At 46.0% G+C, this 26,686-nt stretch overlaps 1 protein-coding gene across 4 annotated transcripts in view; it reads left to right on the top strand.

Moving 5' to 3' along the window:
- The window catches only part of BCAS3 (BCAS3 microtubule associated cell migration factor), a 3,636,180-nt gene that overhangs the window by 792,890 nt on the left and 2,816,604 nt on the right, over positions 1 to 26,686 (top strand). For all 4 annotated transcript variants that reach the window (XM_085649432.1, XM_085649434.1, XM_085649433.1 and 1 more), the window contains exon 9: positions 24,536 to 24,612. In XM_085649432.1, the coding sequence (XP_085505558.1) occupies positions 24,536 to 24,612 (77 nt within the window). The remainder of the gene's footprint in view (positions 1 to 24,535; positions 24,613 to 26,686) is intronic.

The following is a 26,686-nucleotide window of genomic DNA, read 5'->3' as shown; positions in this document are numbered from 1 at the left end:
GGCACTGTACACCGTTTTCTCCCGGAACATGCCCCAATCCATATTTTCCATCCATGTTACCAGGGTGGGAGGTCTCTGGGATCCCCACAGCTGCGCAATATCTCGCTTCGCCACCATATTCCCCAGGGTCACCCATTGGGTCTGAGCGGCATCATAGTCGGTGGGACCCCAGACATTCAATAGGCATCGTCTTGCCTCCGGGAAGAGTGCGATACCCGTGACCTCTTCCATCACGTCATAAATTTGTTTCCAGAACTCTACGATCTCCCCACACTCCCAAATAATGTGCAGAAAGGTGCCCAACATCCCACATTCTCTCTTGCATAAGCCATCATCAGAGAAACCCATGTGAATCAGGCGGGGCCCCGTGACGTAAACCCTGTGAAGTATCTTAAGCTGCACCAGCCGCAGTCTTGCTGGGATCGCAACCTCCTTCGGAGAGGAGATGGCATATTGCCAGTCCTCATCGTCCAGCTCGAGACCATCCCTAGTCCATTGTTCTCGCACATCAAGGAGGAGGTCGGTCCGAACATTTACAAGCTTCTTGTAAATCAAGGAGATTGTACTCTCCGGCATATGACCATCCAGAATCCGATCCTCCAAAGGAGAAGACTCGGGCACGACCTCCCCCTCGGCAAAGACAGATAGCAGAGCATGACGCACCTGGGCATATCGAAAGTATTCAGTACCCCCTAATTCGTACTCCGTCTGCAGCATCTCAAACGATTTCACCTTACCCCTAGCCAGCAAATCCCCAACTCTAGAAATCCCAATTAGGTCCCACTTCTCAAACCCTTTCGTGTGCCATAATTTCCCCAATATATCGGATTCGAAAAGCGGAGTAGCCTGGGTAAGTCTGTCCTTCCAGCCCAACGAATTTGTAACCGCCTTCCACACATGCACTTCCGTCTTGGTTGGTCCCGTAATGGACCCATCCAGTGATTTGGAATACAGCGCCCTAAGATAATTACCCCCGCGCAACAACCACCTATCAATGGCAAACCCAGGATTCAACGCCGGACCATAAACACCGTGGTTAATCGCTCCCAACTGGGTAGCCCAATAATATCTTCTGATGTCAGGGAGTGCAATCCCTCCGTCATACCATGGAAGGGTCAACTTTGCAATAGCTATACGCAGTCGGCCGTCCCATAACAGCGAGCGCTGGAGACTCTCCACCTCACGAAAATAACAGGCCGGAACTAACTCTAGGGTGTTCTGTAGGGCATAGAGAAATCGGGGAAGAGACATCATTTTAAACAATGCGGCGCGGCCTAGGAGAGAGAGCGGCAGCCACCTCCAACCCGCCACGTCCCGTCTCAAACGTGACGACGGAGGGAGTAGGTTCTTCTCGTATCGGACAGAGGGATTGGTGGAAATATATATCCCCAAGTACAGAAAGCCCTGCTGGGCGATCTGGATGGAGCAATTCCGCGGGACGATAGGGGTGTCTCCACTTAGAACATATAGATGCGACTTTCCCCAGTTAATGGCGAGACCTGAGTTTCTACCAAAAGAATTCAAGACTTCACAGACCACTATGAGGGATTTCCTAGGTGAGGTCAAGTATAACAAAATGTCGTCTGCATACAAAGAAATGCGGTCCTCGTGGTCTGGCGACCATCGGATCCCTTTTATGTCTGGCTGCCATCTAATCCATGCCGCCAGCGGCTCAAGGGCGAGGGCGAACAATAGTGGCGACAAAGGACAACCCTGCCGGGTGCCCCTCCCAAGCTCGAACGGAGATGACGCCCTACCGTTCACCGCGATTTTAGCCAAAGGTTCCTCATAGAGTAGCCTAATCCAGCCTATAAAACCCGGTCCGAAGCCAAATTTTGTGAGCGCTGCCCACAGATACGGCCATTCCACAGTGTCGAAAGCCATCGTGGCATCAAGTGACGCCAAGATGGCCGACTCCCGCAGCGTCCCAACCCTCGCGAGCACGCCATGGAGTCGCCTGAGGTTCAACGCAGTGTTGCGGTGTGGGATAAACCCGGATTGGTCCGGGTGGATCAAGTCCCCAATGACCCTGATCAAACGGTTAGCCAACAGTTTGGCGAGGATTTTTGGCTCAGCGTTGCGTAGGGAGATCGGCCTATACGATCCACATCTGTTCCGGGGCTTGCCATCTTTGTGTATAACCACTATTGTCGCCAGACGTTGGTCAAATGGGAGACACCCATGCTCCCGCGCCTCTACAAATATATCTCGCAAATGCGGAGCAATCTTATCCGGTCTGAGTTTAAACAACTCGATCGGCAAGCCATTCGGGCCCGAGGCCTTGCCCGGGTGTAGCGAGCGGATAGCAACTGCAACCTCATCCGCGGTGATGTTACCATCAAGGTCTTCCCTGTCTACGTCAGAGAGACAAGGCAGGGCAATATCTCGCAGCAGGTCGTGCGAGTCTTCCTCCGGCTTGTCCGACACGGACGTATAGACCATGCGGAAGTGGTCCGCGAAACACTGGACTATCCCGTCGGGTTCGGTGACAATATCCCCGCCGACTGTCATTATTTCTGGCACAACTCTATTCACTCGTTCTTTTCTGTCTAACCACGCTATTAATTTCCCAGCCTTGTCCCCTACATCATACAATCGCCCTTGTTGTTCCCTGCTAAGAACCTTGGCCGCGTTTGTCACCAGTGCTTTATATTCAGACTGCTTTAATCTCAACTTATGCAGTGTTTCCGCCGTAACCTCGTCTTCCAGGACTGACTCTAATACCACTATCTCAGCCTCGATCTGCGCCACCTCCACATCTCTCCGACGTTTGACATCCGCTATCAAGGAGAGGGCCTCCCCTCTCAGTACTGTTTTAAACGCTTCCCACAAAGACACCGCGGAGGTAACCGAGCCAAGATTCTCTGAAAAGTAGAGATCGACCGCTTTCAGCAACGCGCTACGAGTCCTAGGGTCACGGAAATACCAGGGGTTAATCGGAGCCACCCTACCTGACGCTCCCCGGCCAAAATCCATACAAATCCACACCAGCGAATGATCGGAGATGCCCCTAGCCATGTGCCTAGCCTCGGACACCAATGAAGCTTGGGCAGCCAAGGTGAGAACATAATCTATTCTAGAGAGACTACCGTGTGCCCCAGAGTGAAAAGTGTACTGCCGCTGGGTGAGGTGCAGCAGCCTCCAGCAGTCAACCAGACCTAGTGTATCAATAAAATCTGGGAGCCATCTCTGCGCCCCCCCGGGGTCTGTCTAGTAATCCGGAACCAACTGCATTAAAGTCACCACCCACCAACAACACGCCCTCGGGGAGATCCAACATAGCCCTCCCCAAGTCAGCAAATGTGGCGGTCTGCAGGCCAGGAGGGACATAAACAGAAACCAAAACCAGTGCCCTGCCCTCCCACCTCCCAGCAACAGCCACAAAGCGCCCCCTCTCATCGACAGTGGTAGAATCAATCTCAAACGGCAGCGAGGTCCTAACGAGTATTCCAGCCCCCCGAGATCCCGAGGAAAACCCAGAGTGTGCCACAAATTTATAACCCTTTCTATTAAGAGCATGACACGTGTTGCCTATCAGGTGCGTCTCCTGCAGCAAGACTATGTCAGGAGAGCACCTCCTCAGAAATTGCAAAACAATCCCCCGCTTAATACGATCCCCCAAGCCATTCACATTCCAACTAAGTATATTCAAACCCTTACCCCCCGTCAGAGAATGGCAAGAGACCCCCGCCCCCCCCCCCCAGAGAGCAGCACACGAGCGAAAAAGACTTGCATTGCGATACCTTGCAAAATGAAAAACAACAACAAACACCCCAACAGACCCATACCACCCCCCACCCTGCACCCCTGCGTAAGCCTAAAAAGCCCCCCCAACTTGCAGTGTGCCTGTCGCCCTAGCAGAAGCTAATCTACAAGAAGAAACCCCGTAGGAGGAAAGAGTTCCCATTGTACCCTCGCCACCCCCGGACAATAGCCAGCAATGAAAACAAATCAGCGAACCACTGTCCTGAGCTTAGCCAGAATGTTCAATCACCGGAGGCCTCACTCTTGTGCGACATGACCACCTTCTGCTCCGCCAGCATGATTCCCGCTAGTCCGCCGCTGAGGCAGTGTGTCGAGCCATTCCCCAACCTCGTCTGGCAAGTCAAAGAAAAAGGTTCGCTCTTCGTACTCGACGTGCAACTTGGCTGGGAAGAGCATGGCATACTTCAGACCCATCTCACGTAGCCTCCTCTTAACCCCCAGGAAACTCTGCCGGTGCTTCTGCACCGCCTGGGTGAAGTCAGGATAAAAACTCACTGCAGTGTTCTGGAAAGTGACTGGTCCGGACACTCGTGACGCCTGTAAAATGGCGTCGCGGTCCCTGAAATTGAAGATCCTGGCGATGATCGGTCTCGGGGGGGCTCCCACCTTGGGCCTCCCACCCGGGACTTGGTGGGCCCGCTCGACCGCAAAGAACTTGCTGAGGCCCTTAGGCGCCAGATGATTAACCACCAAGTCCTCGACAAACAAGTCCGCTGATTGCTCCTCCGATTTCTCCGGAACGCCAACAATGCGCACGTTATTGCGCCGCGCCCGACCTTCAAAATCCTCCATCTTGCGGGCAAGAGGTCATTAGTAGTCCTCAGCGTACGGACCTCTATTTGCAGATCAGAGACGTCCCCCGTGAGGCTAGAGGTTTTTAGGTCCAATGATTTAACTCTCATTAGTTTTCCCCAGGTCTGCGCGAAGCAAGTTAACGTCAACTGAGATAGTGTCCACTTTGTGTGCCAGGGTCTCGAACTGTTGCCCAATAGAGGACTTCATCCCCTCAATGGCGCCCATGATGTCTTGCAGTGTCAATTCCGGTTCGGGGACCGAGCCATCGCTCGGTACTTCCTGTGGCTTTCCCGGTCCGCTTGGCGATCCCTTTTGCTGGGCATAGCGATCCATATTGTTAGTTTGAGTGTAGCCCCCCCGCCTGGTATTCTTGGGCTTCTGTTTGTCGGCTTCCGATTTGGCCGACATCCTCAACACCGGAACAGTCAGCGTCAAAGACAGGCCACTCAGCCACACAATTGGCACGAGGTCCGCTGGATCCGGGACCCTGATTCAAGCCCATGCATGTGCAGGCCGAGCTACAGGCGACTGTTGCCCAAGGCGCTCTCGGGCCGAGGCACGCAGTTGTAGAGGAAAACGAAAGTGAAAGTGAAAACAGCCCCCATCCGATGGTCTGCACCACACACGGCCGCTGTTGTTCAATTAGTGTCCGGGCCCATGCCAACGCGAGACCCGGGCACCTCCCGGGGATAGGCCGCAAACTTCCACTTGTCACAACTTCGGTCTCCGGTATACAATTTCAGTCTGGACAACGACGTTCGCCTCAGCAATGGTTCATCTCCAATATTCCGGATATTTGACACAGGATTTTTTTCAGGATAATTGCCGGAGGGAACGAAAGTGCTCCTGGAACCTGCGCTTTGGTAGGACAATACAGAACTGGCTTTAATGAAGATTTCCATGTGAGAAGAACTTAAATTACAGGTAGTTTCATTCTTGCTTATTCAAAGTATATGGGCCACATACATGTGTAAAGGTGTTTTAAGAGAGGAAACTAATTGTGGTGCAGTCATAAGACAAATCAAAATGGAGAACTATATGAAGATACTTTGAATACTGATTGCTGGTGGTTGTCCAAACTTTTCCTACCTTTGAAACTAGGATGGATACAGCGTTATCATGATTCCCTGCCTTTCTGTCGTTTAAAGTGTCTCTGAATGCATTGACTGCAATTTACAGTGTTCACCCCAATTAATAATATACCCTTTTTCATGTATTGCTCCACAGGTTTGTCCATCAATACATGTAGAATAGAACATCTCAGATGCTCCCAGCACAGCTCAGACATGCTTAGAGGGCTATTGTGATGCCCCAAAGAGCACTCAAAATTAACAGGGTCTCATAAAGAACACAATAGACAGTACCTCTGTGCACAGCACAGACATGCTATATAGCTGGGTGTCAACCTTTTCAGAGCATTGACAATTAATTAATAACGCACTCACACTACCAACACAATATATTAGTCTTCACACTTTTGTCCGATCTAGCCACCTTCGACAGATCAGGTGCTTCAAGTAGGTGGATATACTTGTGCCCACAACAGCACTCAACCATACCATTACCACACATGACTATACAACAGCTCGCTTGTAAACACAATTCAAAACACTCACCCAGCATAGTCCGGATAAGAGAGATGATGAATATAAGGACCTGCATCAGCACCCAAAACGCCAATTCATATGCAGGACACTCACCTTGAAATGCACAAGCCAAATAACCCACTTAGCACATAGGCATTTGCATGCTGTTACCCGTAACACATCTGACTTTCAAGAACAAATATCCTCACAGTTGATACTGCAACTCACAAACACCGAACCTTGAAACCTAGGTGAGAAGATACTGAAACAAACGTGTTGTGCTTAGAGGTCCTAATAATGGCAGAATGTGCGTCATATAGATATATGTCTATCAATCTTACACTCCAGAATCTGGCCATCTACCTGTGTGTATGGTCAGACCATTATACTATCAGTTTTGTTTTGAGTGACATATCGATGCCTAAGCTGTCTCCTCATTCAAAAAGTACTTTCAGAAATTGGAGCCGTATCGACATGAAATCTCTTTTGGATACATTAATCCGTGAGCAGCCCATTATTCAGGAAAGCATAGATAGCTCTGAGAGGGGGATTGCTAATTGGCAAATCAATGCTATAGATATCCATGCTCCTATACAGACTAAAACCTCCCATATAAGGCGACATGAATAATCAAAATGGTTCACTACTGATTTAGAAAGTACGAAACTCAATGTACGTCAAGCTGAAATAAAATGGCGTGAAACCTATTTAGCGCAGGATAAGGAGCAATACATTGCGAACTTAACTTATAAAAAAAAAAAAAAAACATCCCGGAAGCTAAGAGTATTTTTTACTGACAAGGTACTTAATTCAAATAAAAGGTCAAAAGATATCTTTAGGATTGTGAAAGAGTTATCCAACCCTGGTCGTGTGACCCCGCCCATCACTGCCACACAGGAACTGTGTAATGATTTGAAATTCTTTTTTGTGGAATTGTTTTTTAAAAATCAAAGACTCAATCGACTCCAGTCATAGTAGTTCAGATGACCCTCTCAACTACTTTAACTCTACCTCTTTGATTACCTTCCCCTGCCTAACTAGGAAACTTTTCTCTGCTCTTGTAAACAAAGTAAAATCTGGTTCCCCCAAGGAGGTATGTCCACTTCACATATTAAAATCCATCTGCCTGGCTCTTCCAGATATTATCCTTAATTTCTTGAATCTCTCTCTCTCCCAAGGCACTGGGCCCTCAGTTTTCAAGGAAGCAGTGGTCATCCCGTTGGAAAAAAAGCAAGGCATCGACCCCCATAAGTTGGACAATTACAGACCTATAGCTCTCCTTCCTTTCCTTACTAAATTATTGGAGGCCCATGTAGCCAGCTGTCTTAGTTCTTTCTTAGTGACCAATAACTTTTTGGACACTCACCAGGCAGGTTTCCACCCATTGCACTCCACCGAATCTGTCATACTATCTGTTATAGACAACCTTAAAGGTGTGTGTGCCCCAGGGCTCTATTTTGAGCCCCACGCTCTTTAAAATATATATATATATATATATATATATATATATATGCATCACTAAAAAGAGTTCCCAACATGGAGAGCCACGTACAAATGTGTGAATCATTTATTCGGACAGGCAGCTCTCTACAGCAATCACTGAGGCACACAGGGAAATCGTGCCATCAAGTCCTGACGCATTTCGGGCGTCCTTGCGCCCTTGGTCACAGGTGCTGGCTGTATAAACGAAGGCAGAATGCCGCCACTCTTTTTCATCAGTTAATGAGGTTCCGCCCAATAGGCGTGTCAGCTAGTGCATGCTGGTGAATAGAGTTACACAGCCCCACTTGGGAGAATATTCATGTTATAGACATTGGCAGCCGTACTTACCTGTGATCAACACCAAAAGGGACTCTATTCACCAGCACTAGCTGACACGCCTATTGAGCGGAACCTCATTAACTGATGAAAAAGAGTGGCGGCATTCTGCCTTCGTTTATACAGCCAGCACCTGTGACCAAGGGCGCAAGGATGCCCGAAACGCGTCAGGACTTGATGGCACGATGTCCCTGTGTGCCTCAGTGATTGCTGTACAGAGCTGCCCGTCCGAATAAATGATTCACACATTTGTACGTGGCTCTCCATGTTGGGAACTCTTTATTGTGATGCAAATTAAGTGCGGCCCTCCCAGGTCGCGGAGAGCCCTCCCGCGGATGAGCGGGTCCGCTGAAGCCATTCAAACTTCGGGTGAAGGAACAATGTGTGTTTGGCTGGGAGATATCAGTCCTGCGGCAATCATGCAAGTTACACAGCCCCACTTGGGAGAATATTCATGTTATAGACGTTGGCAGCCGTACTTACCTGTGATCAACACCAAAAGGGACTCTATTCACCAGCATGCACTAGCTGACACGCCTATTGGGCGGAACCTCATTAACTGATGAAAAAGAGTGGCGGCATTCTGCCTTCGTTTATACAGCCAGCACCTGTGACCAAGGGCGCAAGGACACCCGAAACGCGTCAGGACTTGATGGCACGATGTCCCTGTGTGCCTCAGTGATTGCTGTACAGAGCTGCCCGTCCGAATAAATGATTCACACATTTGTACGTGGGTCTCCATGTTGGGAACTCTTTTTTGTGATGCATATATATATATATATATATATGACACCCTTAGCGACTCTGGCTGAGGGACATGGAGCAAAAATAGTATTGTACGCGGACGATATGCAGCTGCTCTTCACCTGCAATAAAGATACGAATTTTAATGGAGACATGATTAACAGCTGTCTAACAGAAGTGTTCTCCTGGCTCCAGTGTAATCAGCTCAAGTGCAATCCTGGAAAGTCGGAGATCATCGTCTTTGGCCACCGCCCCAGCAATGCTTGGCGTAGTTGGTGGCCAGATGACATGTCCCCCCCCCTACAACTTCCGTAAAGACAGTGAAAAATCTAGGGATGAAGCTGGATGAGCATCTCTCCATGCAGGCACAGATCCAGGCAGTGGCTGTATCCTGCTTTGGCATGCTGAAGATGCTAAAGCAGTTTCTGCCTCTGCTGCCTATCACCCACAGAAAAACGGTGGTCCAAGCATTAATAGTCTCCAGGTTGGACTACGTGAATGTACGATACCTAGGGTTGCCAGAGTATTTACTGGCAAGACTGCATGTGGCCCAGAATGCAGCAGCCATAGCAATACTCATGCTTTGCTCCAGAGCACGGATGTCCACACAGTTGAAATCCCTGCATTGGCTCCCAGTCTGCAAGAGGTTCCATTTTAAGGCCATGGTTATGGCTTTTAAGGCTCTCCTCGGCATAGGTGCCGGGTACATTGTGAAGAGAGTCCAATATTATCGCCCTCACTGCACACTAAGGTCTTCAGCACTTCAGTTGGCACGAACCCCCAGATACCACCGAGCGCGGATTCGGGGACACTCCTTCCAGGTGCAAGCAGCGCAATTGTGGAACAATCTGCCGGTGGAATTAAGACTGATGTAGGATCTTCTTGCATTCAGGAACTCACTGAAAACATGGTTGTTCCAGCTATAATACTCAATTTGGTGGTCACAGCGCACAGCGAATGCAGTCATCAAGCCTCAGCGCCGGGACACTCAATTGAGTATCTGCTTGCTTTACAAATATCCATTTAACATAACATAAAGGTCAGGTGGATATGGACGGCACTCATGCCCTGATTCTCTTAGACCTGTCTTCGGCTTTTGATACTGTCAACCATAAAATACTGTTGGATCGTATTGCTGTAGCTGGTCTTGGAGGCTCTGCCCTGGGTTGGTTCAGATCCTTCGCAGAGGGCCGTAAGCAATCGGTGTGGCTCTCACCGTACAAGTCCAACACTGTAAATATGAGTTGTGGAGTCTCGCAAGGTTCCTCTCTCTTCCCCAATTCTTTTCAATGTGTACATACGTCCACTCCTATCCAGTCTCCGTCAGATGGGGATCAAGATATACAATTATGCTGATGATATGCAGCTACTTTTCACCATAGAAGAGTCAACAAAATCTGAGGAATTTGTTACGAATTCTATGCTGTTCATCCAAAACTGGATGAACAGAAACCAGTTCAAACTGAATTCCGAAAAAACGGAAAATCATTATACCTAAAAACAAACTTTTGCATTGGACTCCCGCACACTGACCTCTGGAGTTGGGAGCAGCACCTCTCCCTAAGCCGGTGATTAAGAGTTTGGGCATACAAATTAATTCATACCTCTCTATGAGCTCTCAGATTGGCTCTGTTACCTCTGCTTGCTTTGTCCAACTTCAAAAACTGTGTAAGATCAGAAGATTCTTCAGCAGAGAGGCCAGTATCGAAATCCTTATTGGTTTGATTCTTTCTAAAATTGAATACGGAAACGCAATGTATCTTAGCCTCCCACAAAACCAGAAGCATCGTCTGCAGATGATTCAGAATCAAGCAGCCAGAATCATTATCAAAAGACAGACAATGCCATATTAACCCGCTAAAGAACTCCACTGGCTGCCGGTTGAGCAGCGATCCCTGTTTAAAACAGGATGCATCCTATTTAAAGCCATTCATGGTATGGGTCCCTGATTAATTTCTTCGATAATCATCAAATGCTCCCCTCAGCGCACCTTAAGATCCATGCATATGAATCTTCTGGTAGTACCAAGATTCAGACGCAAATGCAATGGAGGGTCCCAATTCTCTATACTGGGCCGGAAATTGTGGAACTATGTGCCTACCGCTCTGAGACTTGAAGACTATATGCGGTTCAGAAAACTGCTTAAGACCTGGCTCTTCACTCTAGCACACAATTAGACTGCTTTTGATTCGACTTCTCCTGCTCAAATCATAGTGTTAAGAGACCTGCTGGTGTACGTGGGCTCTAGAAGTTAAAAAATAAATAAATATGTAACACTGGATAACATCTGCACAAGTATTCATTTTTAATAAAAACTATTTTATTGTTACTTTAAGCATACAAAGACAGCTTCTCAGCTTCCCTTCGTGCTTCTCTAACCCTATATTTGTATATTTAATTGCAGTGAATCAGAAACTCAAGGTTACATGCTCTTCACTCGAGCACACAATTAGACTGCTTTTGATTCGACTTCTCCTAATCAAATCATAGCGCCAAGAGACCTGCTGGTCTACGTGCGCTCTAGAAGTAAAAAACAAAAATGTAACACTGGATAACATCTGCAAAAGTATTCATTTAAAAAAACAACTATTTTATTGTTACTTTAAGCATCCAAAGACAGCTTCTCTAACCCCATATTTACATATTCCATTGTGGTGAATCAAAAACTCAAGGTTATATGCAGCTTCCAATCGTTTGCGTGGGCTGAATACATGTTAGGCAAAGTTCCTACATAGCGCCTTATTGAAGTCCACCCATCCTCCCCATGTTTTTCCACTGTTTTGTATGCATTCCCAGGCCTAGTTAATCGATTTCTTCAGGATCATGCATCCTTCTGAGCATATTTCCTACTTTTCATGACTTGGTGTTTCATGCTCTCTCCATAGATTTGCTGCTTTTCTATTACTGTACGTGATCCCATGATATCTCTTAATGTTAAGGTCATGGTGGGTCAGGATTTTCGTATTTCCGACTACTGTCAACAGTGACAGTCGAGTACATAAAATAAAACGTTATAATAAATTATGAATCATGGAATAATTTACTCGCGTTGCTTTACCTCTAAACCCTGTTTAAAAGCATATCATGAGGAATAAGAATATTAAAGTGCAGGGCCTGGGGTGCTTTTGGGTTCTAGTTGTGTGCAACCATATTTTGATCGATCCCTTTATAAATGCATATAGAGGCGTGACTCTAGTCTTGCCTGAGTCATTTAGAATTTATGCAAAGAGACATGCATACAAAGGTGTAATGACAGAGACTGTTAGATAAAGATCCAGACCGATTTGCACAAGCTGGATTTCTGTAACGTCCTCTATATGCACATATGTTAAGGCTTTGATTGCCTGATTTTTGATGTTTTAGATGATATGATGGAGCCAACGTTGTCTTCAGAGTGCGGAGGTTAGTGGCATGTGTCACCTGTCTCTAAGAAGCTGCAATGGCTGGGATACAGTGTACAGCCTTGATTGTGAACAATCAACCAATCAGATCCAGCCCCTGGCTAGTTCACAATCAGAACCACCTGCAAAGTTATCCCGGCTTCGAGAGGCCTCACCACACCTGCTCTCTGTTCCCACATAATTACCTGGAAAGGCACTAAACTCTGGAATTCACTCTATGCTATAGAAAGTTCTGTAACATAGCATAATGTATCACAGTCAAACACATGGCAGCTCCGTCTGACCGGGAGCTGAATGGCTCTGTGTTCTGCCAAAGGGTTACAAAACCTGCTCTCTATATTGGTGGAATAAATTCGGATCCAAGCTGGTGGTGATTGAACTTAATTTGTCTCTGGTAATTTGTTCGGTAGCCATGTGAACTTACTTGGGTACCTCGCGTTTGTCCTGAAGCCACATTGCTAAAAACTGTTCTTTTGGTGCTGACACCCTTGTTCCTTGTTGCCAAGTCTCAGCAGAGATGCCAGGTGTTAATTGAAAACTGAGGTTATGGCCTGCTTTCTCAGTTGTCACCTGTCTTACCAGGATTTTTTTATTTTATTTACGGAGCTTTATATAGCGTGCACTTGACCCGAAGGTATCTGGTATCAGATATTTTGGATCCATGCTGGAGACTACTAAACGATCAGTACATATCTTCCTAACCTGAGCGGCGCACAGACAAGGTCTGCTGAGTATGTTTATGTATTGCGGGATGTGTGAATCCAACACTGCTAATGACTGTGATATTTAGCGTCAAATTCCCAAATGTGCAAATTAGCGGGCTTATATTCAAGCTCACCAGTCACAATGGCAGTTCCTTCCACTTGAAGTTCTCATTTAAAACAAGTGGACTCGCCTTGGAAGTCCTCATTTAAAACTAGTGGACTCGCCTTGGAAGTCCTCATTTGAAAGTAGTGAACTCGCCTTGGAAGTCCTCATTTGAAAGTAGTGGACTCGCCTTGGAAGTCCTCATTTAAAACTAGTGGACTCGCCTTGGAAGTCCTCATTTGAAAGTAGTGAACTCGCCTTGGAAGTCCTCATTTGAAAGTAGTGGACTCGCCTTGGAAGTCCTCATTTAAAAGTAGTGGACTCGCCTTGAAAGTCCTCATTTAAAAGTAGTGGGCTCACCTTGGAAGTCATCAATTGAAAGTAGTGAACTCGCCTTGGAAGTCCTCATTTGAAAGTAGTGGACTCGCCTTGGAAGTCCTCATTTGAAAGTAGTGGACTCGCCTTGGAAGTCCTCATTTGAAAGTAGTGGACTCGCCTTGGAAGTCCTCATTTAAAAGTAGTGGACTCGCCTTGGAAGTCCTCATTTAAAAGTAGTGGGCTCACCTTGGAAGTCATCAATTGAAAGTAGTGGACTCACCAGTGGAAGTCATCATTTAAAAGTAGTGGACTCCGCTGTGAACTATGCAGCTAAGAGACTTTATCCTTAGAATCCTAGGATATTCGTAGTAATGTTGCGGTTAAATGTAACATGTGAAGGAGCTACACAGTCGATATAAATCCCCACATTACTCTTCATAATTTACGCACCAGCTTTGGAGTTTTTAGAAAGTAACAGCCCTCCCTTACCAAGTTTCAAAGCAAGAATTCACTTGTAGATTCTTCTCAAGTTGTCCAGTTTCCACATGAAATGTATCTGATGTTTGTTTGGTTTGTTGGGATATTTTTGTTTTTATTCTGTTTTCCGTCTAGATTGACTCTGACTTTGATTCTACAAAATGTTGGTCAACAGTGGAAAGTGTGTTTTATTTGTGACATGTTTGCAAAGACTGCTTGTACAGTACCATAAACATCTTTCTCAAGAGCATGTAATCCGATAATAATGAGTCGGAATGGTGGTAGAAACCTCATACTTGTATGATCTTTTATGTGGAATTGTTGTTTTCTTCAAAACAAAATATGTAGAACAAAAAGTAAATGTTTGCCAAGAATCGCAGGGTTCCCGAAAACTGATTTGCTTGATTTAGACAGCAGTAGCCAGAAATGAACAGCTCTGCCTTAAAGGCTTTGCATTTGCGGTGTTCATGAGATTCTGCTGTGTGAAATCTGAGTGGGTAATTTTTCACTATGTCCACTTCCCTCTTCCTTGTCTGTGTCCTTTAAAAAAAAAAAAATGGGGGCCCTACGTCACACACACAAAACGTTACTGCGCAACTCCAAATTCGCCGATAAAGCAGCTTTTTCCTCATCCTGTCCTGGTCTTGAAAGTATCCTCCCCACCCACAATCTGGCTTTTGGTACATATTCGCAATAGTTTTTCTTGGTGGCGTCTCTTCGCTTGCCTCCTTTCAGGGTGGTTGCTATTCATTGAGTATGTTCACCTTGGCAAGCCATGGCCGGTGTCGTGTTTGCAGCCCTGGCAAGTACCACGCATCAGGCGTTAGACTAATGTATTTCAGTGTGGTGGTTTGCATCACCACTCTGAAATGTGGAGTCACACATAATAGCGCCTCCTTAGCTGTCAAGGAGCACTAGTAAATCACCACAATCAAACACCGAAACTAGAGTGGCTCTAGGGGGCTGGCTCAGAGTCCGCAGCTCTAGCACCTGTTAACAATGTAAGTTACAATATAGGATCATTTACCTCTCTCTCCCCCCCCCCCCCCCGCTCCCCCTCCCTCCACTGACATGTTGGTTGCGGCATATTTTGATACATAAAACTGTCGTGAGTCTGAGTGCCTATATTCATTGGCTACTATGTAGACATTAATCAAATTCTGGGGTTAGGATTGTGGCACACACAACCGAAGGGAGCTGTCCACCTCACCTGAGGCACCAACCTGTTAAGGGAGTAGGCGTCCAGAGCACTAGTTCACACCACAGTGCAGCCAGAGCTGAGGAGCCAGGTCCAGAATCGTGGCCGGGCCAGCATTTGCTACGGGAGCCCCCGCACCACCGCAGCAAGCAAAATAAAGGAAGTGACTGCTTCACTTAAAATTTGCCCAACCATAGCGCCAGCGTGCGGCAACCACACCTGCACTGGGCAACCCTCCGTGCAGCTGGCAGCAGCATCAGCATCAGCATCAGCAAAGAGCCCCGTGTTTGTAGTGATCTTGTGACAGCCGAGGTCTGCGGGCCGGGCAGCAGACAGTGGTGCACTTCACAACTAGGCTAAAATATCCTGCCCGGCCACAATCTCCCAAGCCACTGTTGGGACGCAGGCTGCACAGCGATTCCTAGAAAACTAGCCTGAGATAGCTCCTCCCAGGACCAAGAGAGCTCTTGAGCCCCAGGCAGCCCTAGTCGGTGCAGACCGCGCCAGCGCGCAGACCACACACTGGTGCCTATCAACTTTCAGCGCAGCTGGCGTCACTTAGCCAAGAGCCTGGTGCAGTTAATAGTAGCTCTGCCACAGCCGCACTCGCAGCCTACTGGTAGATATGGTGCTACAGGGCTAGGCAGCGGTGCGCCAAATGGGGCGGGCACCACTCAGCAATGCTGGTAATCACTTTTTTTAGGGTTGATACTAGCGTACGGGTAATGGAGATATAGAGTCTCCAATATACCCACTCAATACATTTTAATTCTGTCAAGGGGGGCCCAGAAGAAATAATGATAGGGGTACCCACTTAGACAGTTTTAATACTCTTTTCTTTCTGCAATTGGGATCCCTTTCTTGAAAAATTATTTCTAAAAAAGATATGCGCTCCACCGTGAGTGTTGGTCTGCACCAGGGTGTAGAAGCGGCCTTATGATGAAGCATGCTACTATTTAGTGGGTGAGGGCAATTTTAAGAACCCTATGGGTTTTGCAGTTGGTTTCCTTTCCTGCTTTACTGTCTTTGTCACATATTCCCTGATCCCGACAAGGGTAACTAGAAATCTACCCATTTTTTGTCCTTCCCATTTGGTGTGTTCTAGAGGAAGTACAGAGGTCAGATAAACCTTCAGTTCTTGGGGAATGTCCTAATCATTGGGCCTCGTTCTACAGTTGATATGGTCACTAAAGGTAAATAGTATCCTTTGAAATTCAGATATTTAGCAATTTTCAAAGGTTAATTGCATACAAGGTTGACTGAGTTTACCCTGTAAATCTAATGGACAGCAAATCGTTTTTTAAATTGTTTTTTTTATGTACCATCGAGCCATGCAAGAGGGTGATTATTTTCATTCTGGACCATCCTTCGTCAGTTTTGTTCCACCATGGCACTGGTTCTTGGTCCTGGGAATAATTCAGGGTCATCCTTTTTAAATGCTCCGTTTTTATTAAATGCTGTATCAGGTTTGTTTAAAATTCTACTCTACTCTGCCCCACTGCATACCACTCTACTCTGCTCCACTGCATTCTACAACCGTATACTCTGCGAAACTGCACACACTACTTTATGCCACTACTTTATGCAACTCTTCACCACTGAATTCTGTTCGCTCCACTCTACACCACTGCACTTTACGCCAATCCACTCTAATCTACTCTGCACCACTGCACTCTATTATACACTACTCCATACAACTGTCACTGTACTCTGAAACAATCTACTCTATGCCACTGCAGTTTACACCACTCTATTCCACTCCGTGTCACTCCACTCTACGCCACTGCACGCTACACCACTTTAACCTGCACCAAATCACTCTAAACCACTTTACTCAAAACCAATACTCTCTACACCACTGCACTCTATGCCAATCTGTTCTATACCACCTCACTGTACGCCACTATACTCGTATGCCACTGCACTCTACGCCACTCTACACCTTTGCACTCTACATTACTTTACTCTGTACCACTATACACCACTGCACTCTACACCAGGGCAGTCTACTTTTCACCACTGCACTGTACGAATCTCTACTCTACAGCACTGCATACTCTGCCACTGAATTCTCTGCCACTCTACTCTATGCCGCGCCTCTTTACTCTGTACCACTCTACTGCACTACTATACACCAATGCCACTCTAATCTACTCCGCACCACTGCACTCTACGACATACTACTCTATACCACTGTCACTCTACTCTGAAGCAATCCACTCTATGCCACTGCAGTCTACGCCATTCTATTCCACTCCATGTCACTTCACTCTACGCCACTCTAACCTACGCCAATGCACTCTACACCACTTTGCTTAAAACCAATACATTGCACTCTATGCCAATTTACTCTATACCACTGCACTATATGCCACTATAATCTATGCCACTGCACTTTACACCACTCTACTCTACACCATTGCACTCTACATCACTTTATTCTGCACCCCACATCACTTTACTCTTCACCCCTGTACGCCACTGCACTCTACACTAGTGCACTATACCACACACCACTGCACTCTACCACATTCTGCCGCACTGAACTCTTTGCCACTGAATTCTATGCAAATCTACTCTATGCCACCTCACTCTGCATCACTTCACTCTGCATCACTCCACTCTACACCACTCCACTCTACGCCACTCCACTCCACTCTGCAGCACTCCACTCTGCAGCACTGCACTTTGCGCCACTCCTCTCTACCCTGCACAACTCCACTCTACGGCGCTTCACTCTAGTCTTAAACAATCTACTCTACTCCACTGCACTCTATGCCACTGCACTTTATGCCTCTCTACTCCACTCTGCACCACTCCACTCTACGTCCCTGCAATCAATGCTGCGTCATGTATTCTACTCTATTCTATGCCACTGCACTCTACCCTGCACCACTATACTCTATCCTGCATTTCTCCACTCCCCTCTTCTCTGAAACAATCTACTCTATGCCACTGTACTCTATGCCACTGTACTCCACTCTGCGTCACTCCACTATATGCCACTGCACCCTACGCTGCTCCATTCTACGCCTAATCACTGCACTCTTCACTACTTTACTCAAAACCAGAGATTCTTTACGTCACTGTACCTATGCCAACTACTTCGCACCACTGCACTTTACCCCACAATACTTTACAACATTCTATTCTGTGCTATTTCACTTTACGCCACTGCACGCTACATCACTCTACACCATTATGCTCTATATCACTGCACTCTATGGCACTCTGCACCACTGGACTCTACGTCATTGCTCTCTTCACCCCTCTACTCTGCACCACTCTACCCCACTGCGTCACTGCACTCTGACACTCTACTCTGCATGACTGTATTCGACACCACTGCACCACTCAAATGTATGTCAATGCACTCTACACCACTCTATTCTGCCTCAGTCCACTATAAGCCACTGTACTCTGCCCTGCCCAACTCCACTCTTCTCTGCCCCACTCTACTCTTCTCTGCACCACTCCACTCTATGCTACTTCACTCTATATCACTCTGCTCTGTAACACTGCTCACTTCGCCACTGAACTCTCCGCCCCTCTACTCTGCCGCACTCCACTGTACGCTACTGTACTCTACGCCAATCCACTGTAAGCCACACTCTGCTCCACTGCACTCTACGACAGTGCTCTATACTGCTTCACTCTATACCACTTCACTCTACTCTGAAACAATCTACTCTATGCCACTGCAATCTATTCTACTCTAGACCAATCCACACCACACCACTGTAAGCCACTGCATTCTACACTGCAGTACTCAAAACCAATACACTCTACGCAGCTGCACTCTACGCCACTCCAATCTACACCATTGCACTCTACATCACTTTACTCTGTGACACTTTACTCTGCAGCACTGCATTCTCTGCATTGACTTCCATGCCACTCTACGCCACTCAAGTCAATGCCACTGCACTCTACTCCGCACCACTCTACTGCACTCTGCCACTGCACTCTACGCCACTATAATCTACTGTGCACCACTGCACTCTGACACTGCACAGTATGCCACTTCACTCTATGCCTCTTTACTCGACTCTGCACCACTGTACTCTATGCCAGTGCACTCTGCTTCGCCCTACATGCACCAATGCACTCATCGCCACTGCACTTTACACCACTCCAGTCTAGCCCACACCACTGTACACCACTCCACTCTGCAAACTGCACTCAATGCTGCTACTGTATACCTCTCCACTCTACCCTGCACCACTCCACTCTACGTTACTTCACTGTACTCTGAAACAATCTACGCCTCTGCACTCTTTGACACTGAACTTTGCGCCACTCTTCGCGACTCCACTCTACACAACTGCAATCAATGCTGCACCACCCTACTCTATGCCACTCTACTCCATTGCACTCTACACTGCACCACTATACTCTAACCTGCACCACTCCACTCCCCTCTACTCTAGAACAATTTTCCTTACGCCACTGTACTCTGTGCCACTGCACTCTACATCACTCTACTCTGTGTCACTGCATGCTACACCACTCTACTCTGTGCCACAGCACTCTACACCACTCTACTCTGTGCCACTTCACTCTACGCCACTGCACTCTCCCTTGCAACACTACTCTAAACCACTGTACTCTGTGCCACTCTATTCTACTCTGCACCAATGTACGCTACGTCATTGCTCTCTGCACCGCTCTACTGAAGGCCACTACACTCTGACACTGCACTCTGACACTCTACCCTTCATGACTGCACTCTATGCCACTCTACTGCACGCTACGTGGATGCACTCTATGCCACTGTACTCTGCGCCACTGCACCACTCTACTCTATACTAATGCACTCTACTTCACTCTACACTGCATCACTCCACTCTATGCCACTGCACTCTACCCTGCACCACTCCACCCTACACCACTTCACTCAACTCTGAAACAATCTACCCTATGCCACTGCAATCTATGCCACTCTACTCCACTCTGCACCACTTCACTCCCTGCTGTACCACTCTTCTCTGTGCCTCTGTGCTCTACCTTGCACCACTCCACTCTACATTGAGACAATCTACTCTACGCCACTGCAGTCTACTCCACGCCACTGCACTTTACGCCTCTGCAGTCTGTTATGCCGCTATACTTTAAACCAATGCACTCTACGCCAATTCACTCTACACCAGTTTACTCAAAACCAGTGCACCCTACGCCACTGCACTTACTCCAACTTCTTTGCACCACTTCACTTTACACCACTATACTCTACAAACTTCTGCTCTATGCCACTGCACTCTGCACCGCTGCACGCTATGTCACTCTACACCAATGCACTCTACGTCAGTGGACTCTGCACCACTCTATTCTACTCTGCATCACTGTACTCTGTCATTGCTCTCTGCACCTCTCTACTCTGCGTGACTGTGCTCTATGCCACTGCACTCTACTCTGGCTCTGAACCACTCAACTCTATGCCACCATACTGCACTCTACGCCATTGCACTCTACCCTGCACCACGCCACTCTACTCTTCACCACTCTACTCTATGCCACTTCACTCTATGCCACTCAGCTCCACTCTGCGCCATTGCTCAATACGCCACTGTAATCTACTCTGCACTGCTCTACGCTATGCCACTGCACTTTACGCTACGTCACTTCACTCAACGTGAATGCACTCTACACCACTTTACTCAAAACCAAGGCACTCTACACCAGTCTACTCTGCACCACTGTACTTTACATCGCTTCACTCTATGCCACACTACTCCACTCTACTACACTCTATGACCCCGCACTCTGACAGTCTACTCTGCATGACTGCACTCTATGCCACTGCACTCTACTCTGCGCCACTCAACTCAATGCCATCCCACTGCACTCTACACTACTGTCGCTGCACTGTACATTAATGCACTCTACACCACTTTACTCAAAACCAGTCCACTCTACGCCACTGTACTCTACGCCACTTCACTCTAGGACACTCTACTCTACTCTTGTACACTACACTCTACAACACTCCGCGATGCTCCACTCTACAATACTCCACCTCCACTCTGAATCTGTACTCCATTAATCTCTGCTCCCCTGACACACTACTTCACTTTATGCCTCTCCACTCTACAGCACTGTACTCCACTCTGTGCCATTGTATAACACCGCTCCACTCTACAACGCTCTACGCAAATCCCTCTGTGCCACTCCATGCCTTTTTACTCTACTCTATTCTATGACACACTGCTCCACTCATCTCTATGGTACTCTACAACACTGTTCTCCACTGTTCGCAACACCCTCTACACCACTCCACTCCACTCCACGACACTCCACGACACTCTAACACTACTCAACTCTGACACTGTACTCAACTCTATGCCACTCAACTCTTTGCCCTTCCACTCTAATACACTCCACTCCCTCCGTGACACTCCACAATACTGTACGCTACTCCATGACACTCCACTCCTCTCCACGACACTCAACTCTAGTGTACGCCACTAAAAGACACTCCATAACACTCCACTTTACGACACTCCACACCACTCTCCTTTACCTCACTTCCTCTGACCACCAGCCACTCTGTTGTACAACATTTCCAAAAAATATTGGCAAGACCTATTGGCTTTGCCAGTGCTTGTTTTTGAGCAGTGGCCTGGCTCTTGGTGCGCGGGCACACAGCTATTTCAAGCTATGTTTGGAAATGTCCCAGAGTACCTGACAGAAAAGAATCACAGATAGATATTCAATAATGTCTGACTCAGTGCTGATCCCTGAGGGGACCCCCTGACCGACCGCCTTGAACGTACAAGGTGGGAGGTAGATGGCCAGCACCCTATCCTCTAATTAGGATTTATACTAACTTGGTGCCCTGCTTCTAACACTTACCTCTGACAACCTAGAGATCAGAAAGTCATGGTTCATAGGGTCAAAAGCAGCCCAAAAGTCCCGCAGTACAAAAGCCACCAAGTGACCCTTGTCAGCTTCGATTCTCAGATAATCTTTGACAGTTACCATGGGATAAGCTTTGCATTGTTTTAATATTTGCAGAACTTCCTACAGAAATCTCTAGTTGTGGAGGGTCTAGATTAATCTGGTTTTCATTGTGTACATTTGTAATTTCGTGTAGGTATTTAGTTGTATATGAATGTAACTAATTTTTCTTTTTTGAAAGCAAAAGCATTGGTTGGGCATTGATTTGTGGTATTTTGTGCTTTGCATAGTTCTGAGGTTCTAACCAACTCCACCTCCCTTAGTAAGCCGTGGACTGATCTACTTCACTATCATAAGAGTCAAGTGTTAGAGGTGTACCTGCTGCTCAGTTCGGGTCCAGCAGCAAGATGGTCCCTGAATAACAGAGGTAAAAAGCTCCTCTTGACAAATTTGAGCCTGTAGTGCGTAATGTCTGTATTGCACTATGTTGGTTTATCTAGGGCTCTTCAGTTGAAGCTCGGGGCATGTTTGGAATATAGTCACACTGCCTAGTGGCAAACCTGCTGCTCCCATCAAGCTTACTTTGCCGCCCATGTGGCCATCGCGTGAAAGTAACTTGCGCATTATGTGTACACACCTGTAGAGGAGCTGGAGTGTCTTCAGGGTTGATGCACTAGCACCGGCTTAAGGCAGAGAGAGCTGACTGCTGTGTAGCTATTCTTGGGAGGCATAAGCAAAAGCCTAGTTTCTGCAAGCATTACATGGTACTAGAGGAGGGGGCTGAAAGTCTGCCCTTTAGTGTAACTGGTGCTTGGGGCAGCCAGTAAATGCAACTGGTTGTGCATATGATGTGGAAGGCAGTGATCAGTGGGAGAGGGTGAGGGTCTGGTGAAGAGGAGTTGGTGGTGGCAGCGGTCTGTCAGCGGTCACTGCTCTCAAAGTAAATAAAAGGACAGTCTGTGTCATTAATGTTCCCCCAAACCTCCAATCTTTGGCATCCTCATTAGGCAGGGTAGACCATGAAGGCTTTCAGTGGAGAAAAATGATTCAGCCTAGGAACAATTAATTGCAGCTATGCGGCTTCAAGAGTAAGACTTGTCCATTGTAAGATAAATGCACAACTTTCCATTAGCCATGACCTCAACAAAAACGTGAGCATAGTTTTTTTAAACCCCTTATAGTGGAGAAGCAAACCCAATAATTACCAACACCACTCTTACACCCCTCACAGAGTAGCAGTCTCAGACCACTGACAGCCCTCTCACACTCCTGCAAAAACAAAGCAAAGCTAATAAATCTGGCTGATAATTGAAAGTGCATCTTTGTAGTTTGCTGAATTTGTGTGTATAGTGTTTTGCACTGGCAAGTGGATTAAGTGAAGAATGAGTCAATGGGTGGATGAACATATGTATGTATGAGTGTGCGGATGAGTAACTGAGTACAGGTGATTGAGTTCATGGACGAATGGAGGAGTGCCTGCATCCATCTGGGCATCTGCAGTTGTAGCCTAGACCTACTGGTTTTTCTAATACTTGTTTTTTTTCTTTCCTGCGTCTGCTCCAATCTGCATCCGGCTCTTCCAAGTTCACTGAATCACTGGCCATTTTCCTTTCCAGTGTTTGTTTGCTCTTCTTCTGATATATTTTCTCTGGGATTTTTCTCCCAACATGTGAGCCTTTCTGGAAACACTCGTTAGTCTTTTATTACTTATGTTTTTTTGTTTGTTGCAAAATAGGCCAGTGGTTATAAAGAGGAGCCACCCTCCTCCCAAAAATATACCAAAGGAGCAATTGTCCTAAGCCAATGGTTCCCAATCTGTGGTTCCTGGGACCCATGGGGGCCCGTGAAACCTCCTTAGGGGGACCGCAACTACTTATAAAAATTAAATAGTATTAATAGATTAATAAAGTGTATATAAATAGAGAAGCTAAATGTACAGTTGAAAATTTGGAAATGTACTGTATATGTGAAGGAATTTGAAATTGGAAACTAAAACTTAAATTTGTATGCTCAGACAGATTTGTGGGAGCAGTGCAAGTGTATCAGACATAACATAGTATGGATGATGAGTGGCCTCTATTGAATTTAGAAAAGCTCCAACCTTCTTATTAAAATTTAGATTTTTTAAAATGTATATGTGTTTGCAAATTAAATAAAATGTATAATGTGTGTATTTGCGGTTCAGATTATCTACAATGCTTGGGACCCTCCACTAGCAGTCTTGATTCAGCGAGGGGTTCTCCGGATTCCAATAATGATTTGGCAGGGGTGGGGTGTGGAGGGGGGGTGTCTGGGGTTGGACGTGTTCCAATAATGATTAATTGATGGTACTCAGAAGTCATAAGGTTGAGAACCACTGTCTTAAACCTTTGACTGCAATCGTTGTTTTCATTCTGTAGTCGGCGATTATTTTCCTTTGTACTGGTTTATCATTCTAAAGCGGTGTTCCTGGAATAATATACAACAATTCTGTCCTACGTGTTTAATTGACGATAAAATGCTGCCTGTAAATGTGTTTTCCATGCTTGCCTCTGCTACAATGCACACTATTCATTGTGGATTCGCACCTTGCCCTGAAAGCACTGGCTAGGTTGCTGTTCCTTCACACACTATCATAGATGACATGTATTTTATCATTTCTGCCATTGCTTTGCACATTGGTCTATATCTGTACTCGTGCAAGATGTAATGTTACTAATGTTTGATTCTTTTTTTCTTTCCTGTTTTAGAATTCTTGTTGTCGCGTTGCAAGAAAAAATTGCTGCCTTTGACAGCTGCACTTTCACCAAAAAATTCTTTGTTACAAGTGAGTGTGACAGTGTTGAATTTTGATAATTTTATGCTCACAATGTCTATTTTTTTCTCTCAAATATTGTGATTTACATTTTAATATTAATCCTACCCACAGAGTTGGAGTCGTGAGCAAAGCAAAGTATACCAAATCAGCCAAATTGCGCGGCCTTTTAAAGTCTTTAAATATATCCTATATTTACAGACTATGGTATTGTTGGCTTTGCTAATCCCTTGCATCAGATTAAGAGTAATCGTATATATAATGCATTAAAGGTTTGGTTCTTGCTGATCCGATTATTATTACCAGCTTTTACATTGTTGCCCTGTTTTGCTTTATGTATATTTTGCTTATGAAATCGGCTGTAATTAGGTAGGTTTTCTATTTTCCTTTGGGATTTGTTTCATAATCCAACTATTCCTTTGCAATGGTTATCTGAATGGTGGCATTATTTCACCTAATATTTAAGGATTGTTGATTTACTTGAATCATATCATGAGCAGGCCTAGTTTTTTACAGTCCCTGCTGTGTAGCTCTGGTTCAGCCACGACAATTTCATTTTTAAAGCATTTTTGATTTGCAAATAACTTTGGACCCCGTTTGCAATTTGCACAAAAATTGGCAACTATGATGTTTAGTGCAATTTTGTGCACGTAGAAAAGATATAAAGTGGGGATTGTGGGCAAAAAAATGTGTTTTCTAATTTTATTTTCACTCCAATAGGATGTTGTGCTTGCAGCAAGAGCAAAAATGCTGAATAGATTTGTGCCAGACTTAGCATGAGTTTAGAACTTTTACTTGAAAACAGTGCTTTTGTTGCTTTGGTGTAAATTAATTCACTGTTTTTTTAACTGTTTACTTTACTGAAAGGTATTGGGTAGGTTGAAAGGGTTAACCTGTTTGTATATCTTGACTGTTTCAGTAAAACAAGCATTGGCATAGCCAATAGGTCTCGCTTTTGGGACCTCATAAATCTTTAGCCATAGCTATTAGCTTTGACTATGTCTTTAAGCTATGTTGTAGAGCAGCGTGGGTGCTGGGCAGCATGTTTGCCAGTGCTCTCCTTTGCCACCTAAAGAATATTTCTTGGGCAAGTGCGAGAAGCAGTAGTTTAGTCCTGTCCCCTATGGGGAAAGAAGCAAGGGCCTTGGACTTCGCACATTATAAGTTGAGCTCTCAAGTATCCCAGGTCTATGCAAGATTCTCATCCAGTTCGCTTGTTTTGTTTTGCATTGTAGAACTTATATCGGAAATTTTTGCCCGGTCTGGCGTTAGCCAGGACTTTTAGATTTTACTAAAATGATAAGTGGAATTTACTTATGGTGATATTTAGCCAGCTTTCTTCATCCACTGGTCTGTTATTGTGTCTCTCACATTTTACCTCCGCGCAATACAGCATACAGCATGGATCACTGGTTCCATTGGCTAATTCTATTGTGAGTGACAGCATTCTGTCTTTTCACAAGGTGCACAATCGTACACAAAACAGTGTCCTGAAGTGCCACAGACTATATTGAAAAAGCGTGTTTTTTGTAACCAATAACATTTTCGCTTTTAGCCTATCTTTATTTAGATTAAGAGAGACCCAGTAGCTTCCCCAAAACTATTTTGTAGCTTCCCCACCGTTTATCAAACACTATGATAAAAACAAGCGCTGGAAACTCCAAAAGGCTGGTGGCCAATGCCAGCCAAATGGCTTTGCCAATGCTTGTTTTTTTAATGAGGACTGCAAGTCCAGAATGCAAACTCAAAACCTGGAGTGAATGAGCTACTTACTGATGGAGCTGGAGAACCGTTGATCTATGCAAAGTATGAGTACGGTCTAGAGACATGACTGAGTAGACCATAGCAGAAGTAGGACAAATTAAATAGACTAGACTAGACTTGATACCTAGACATGATGAATTCATAAGCAACCTTCAGGTCTGGATGGCAATACCGAGCAATCTAATAGAATCTTTAGTCACAAGGCATCCGTGAACAATCTACGGTCTTAGTGTTACAGGTTGACAAAGGAAACCATAAGTCGGGACGGACTAAAACCCAAACTAAAACCAGCGAAATTGTGAGACTTAGTGGGGTAGATTGC

The sequence above is a fragment of the Triturus cristatus genome, chromosome 3_2 (genome assembly GCF_964204655.1).
Source record: "Triturus cristatus chromosome 3_2, aTriCri1.1, whole genome shotgun sequence".
Taxonomy (NCBI): Eukaryota; Metazoa; Chordata; class Amphibia; order Caudata; family Salamandridae; genus Triturus; species Triturus cristatus.
Note: the sequence above shows the minus strand (reverse complement) of the source record. Positions and strands in the feature narration are given on the sequence as shown.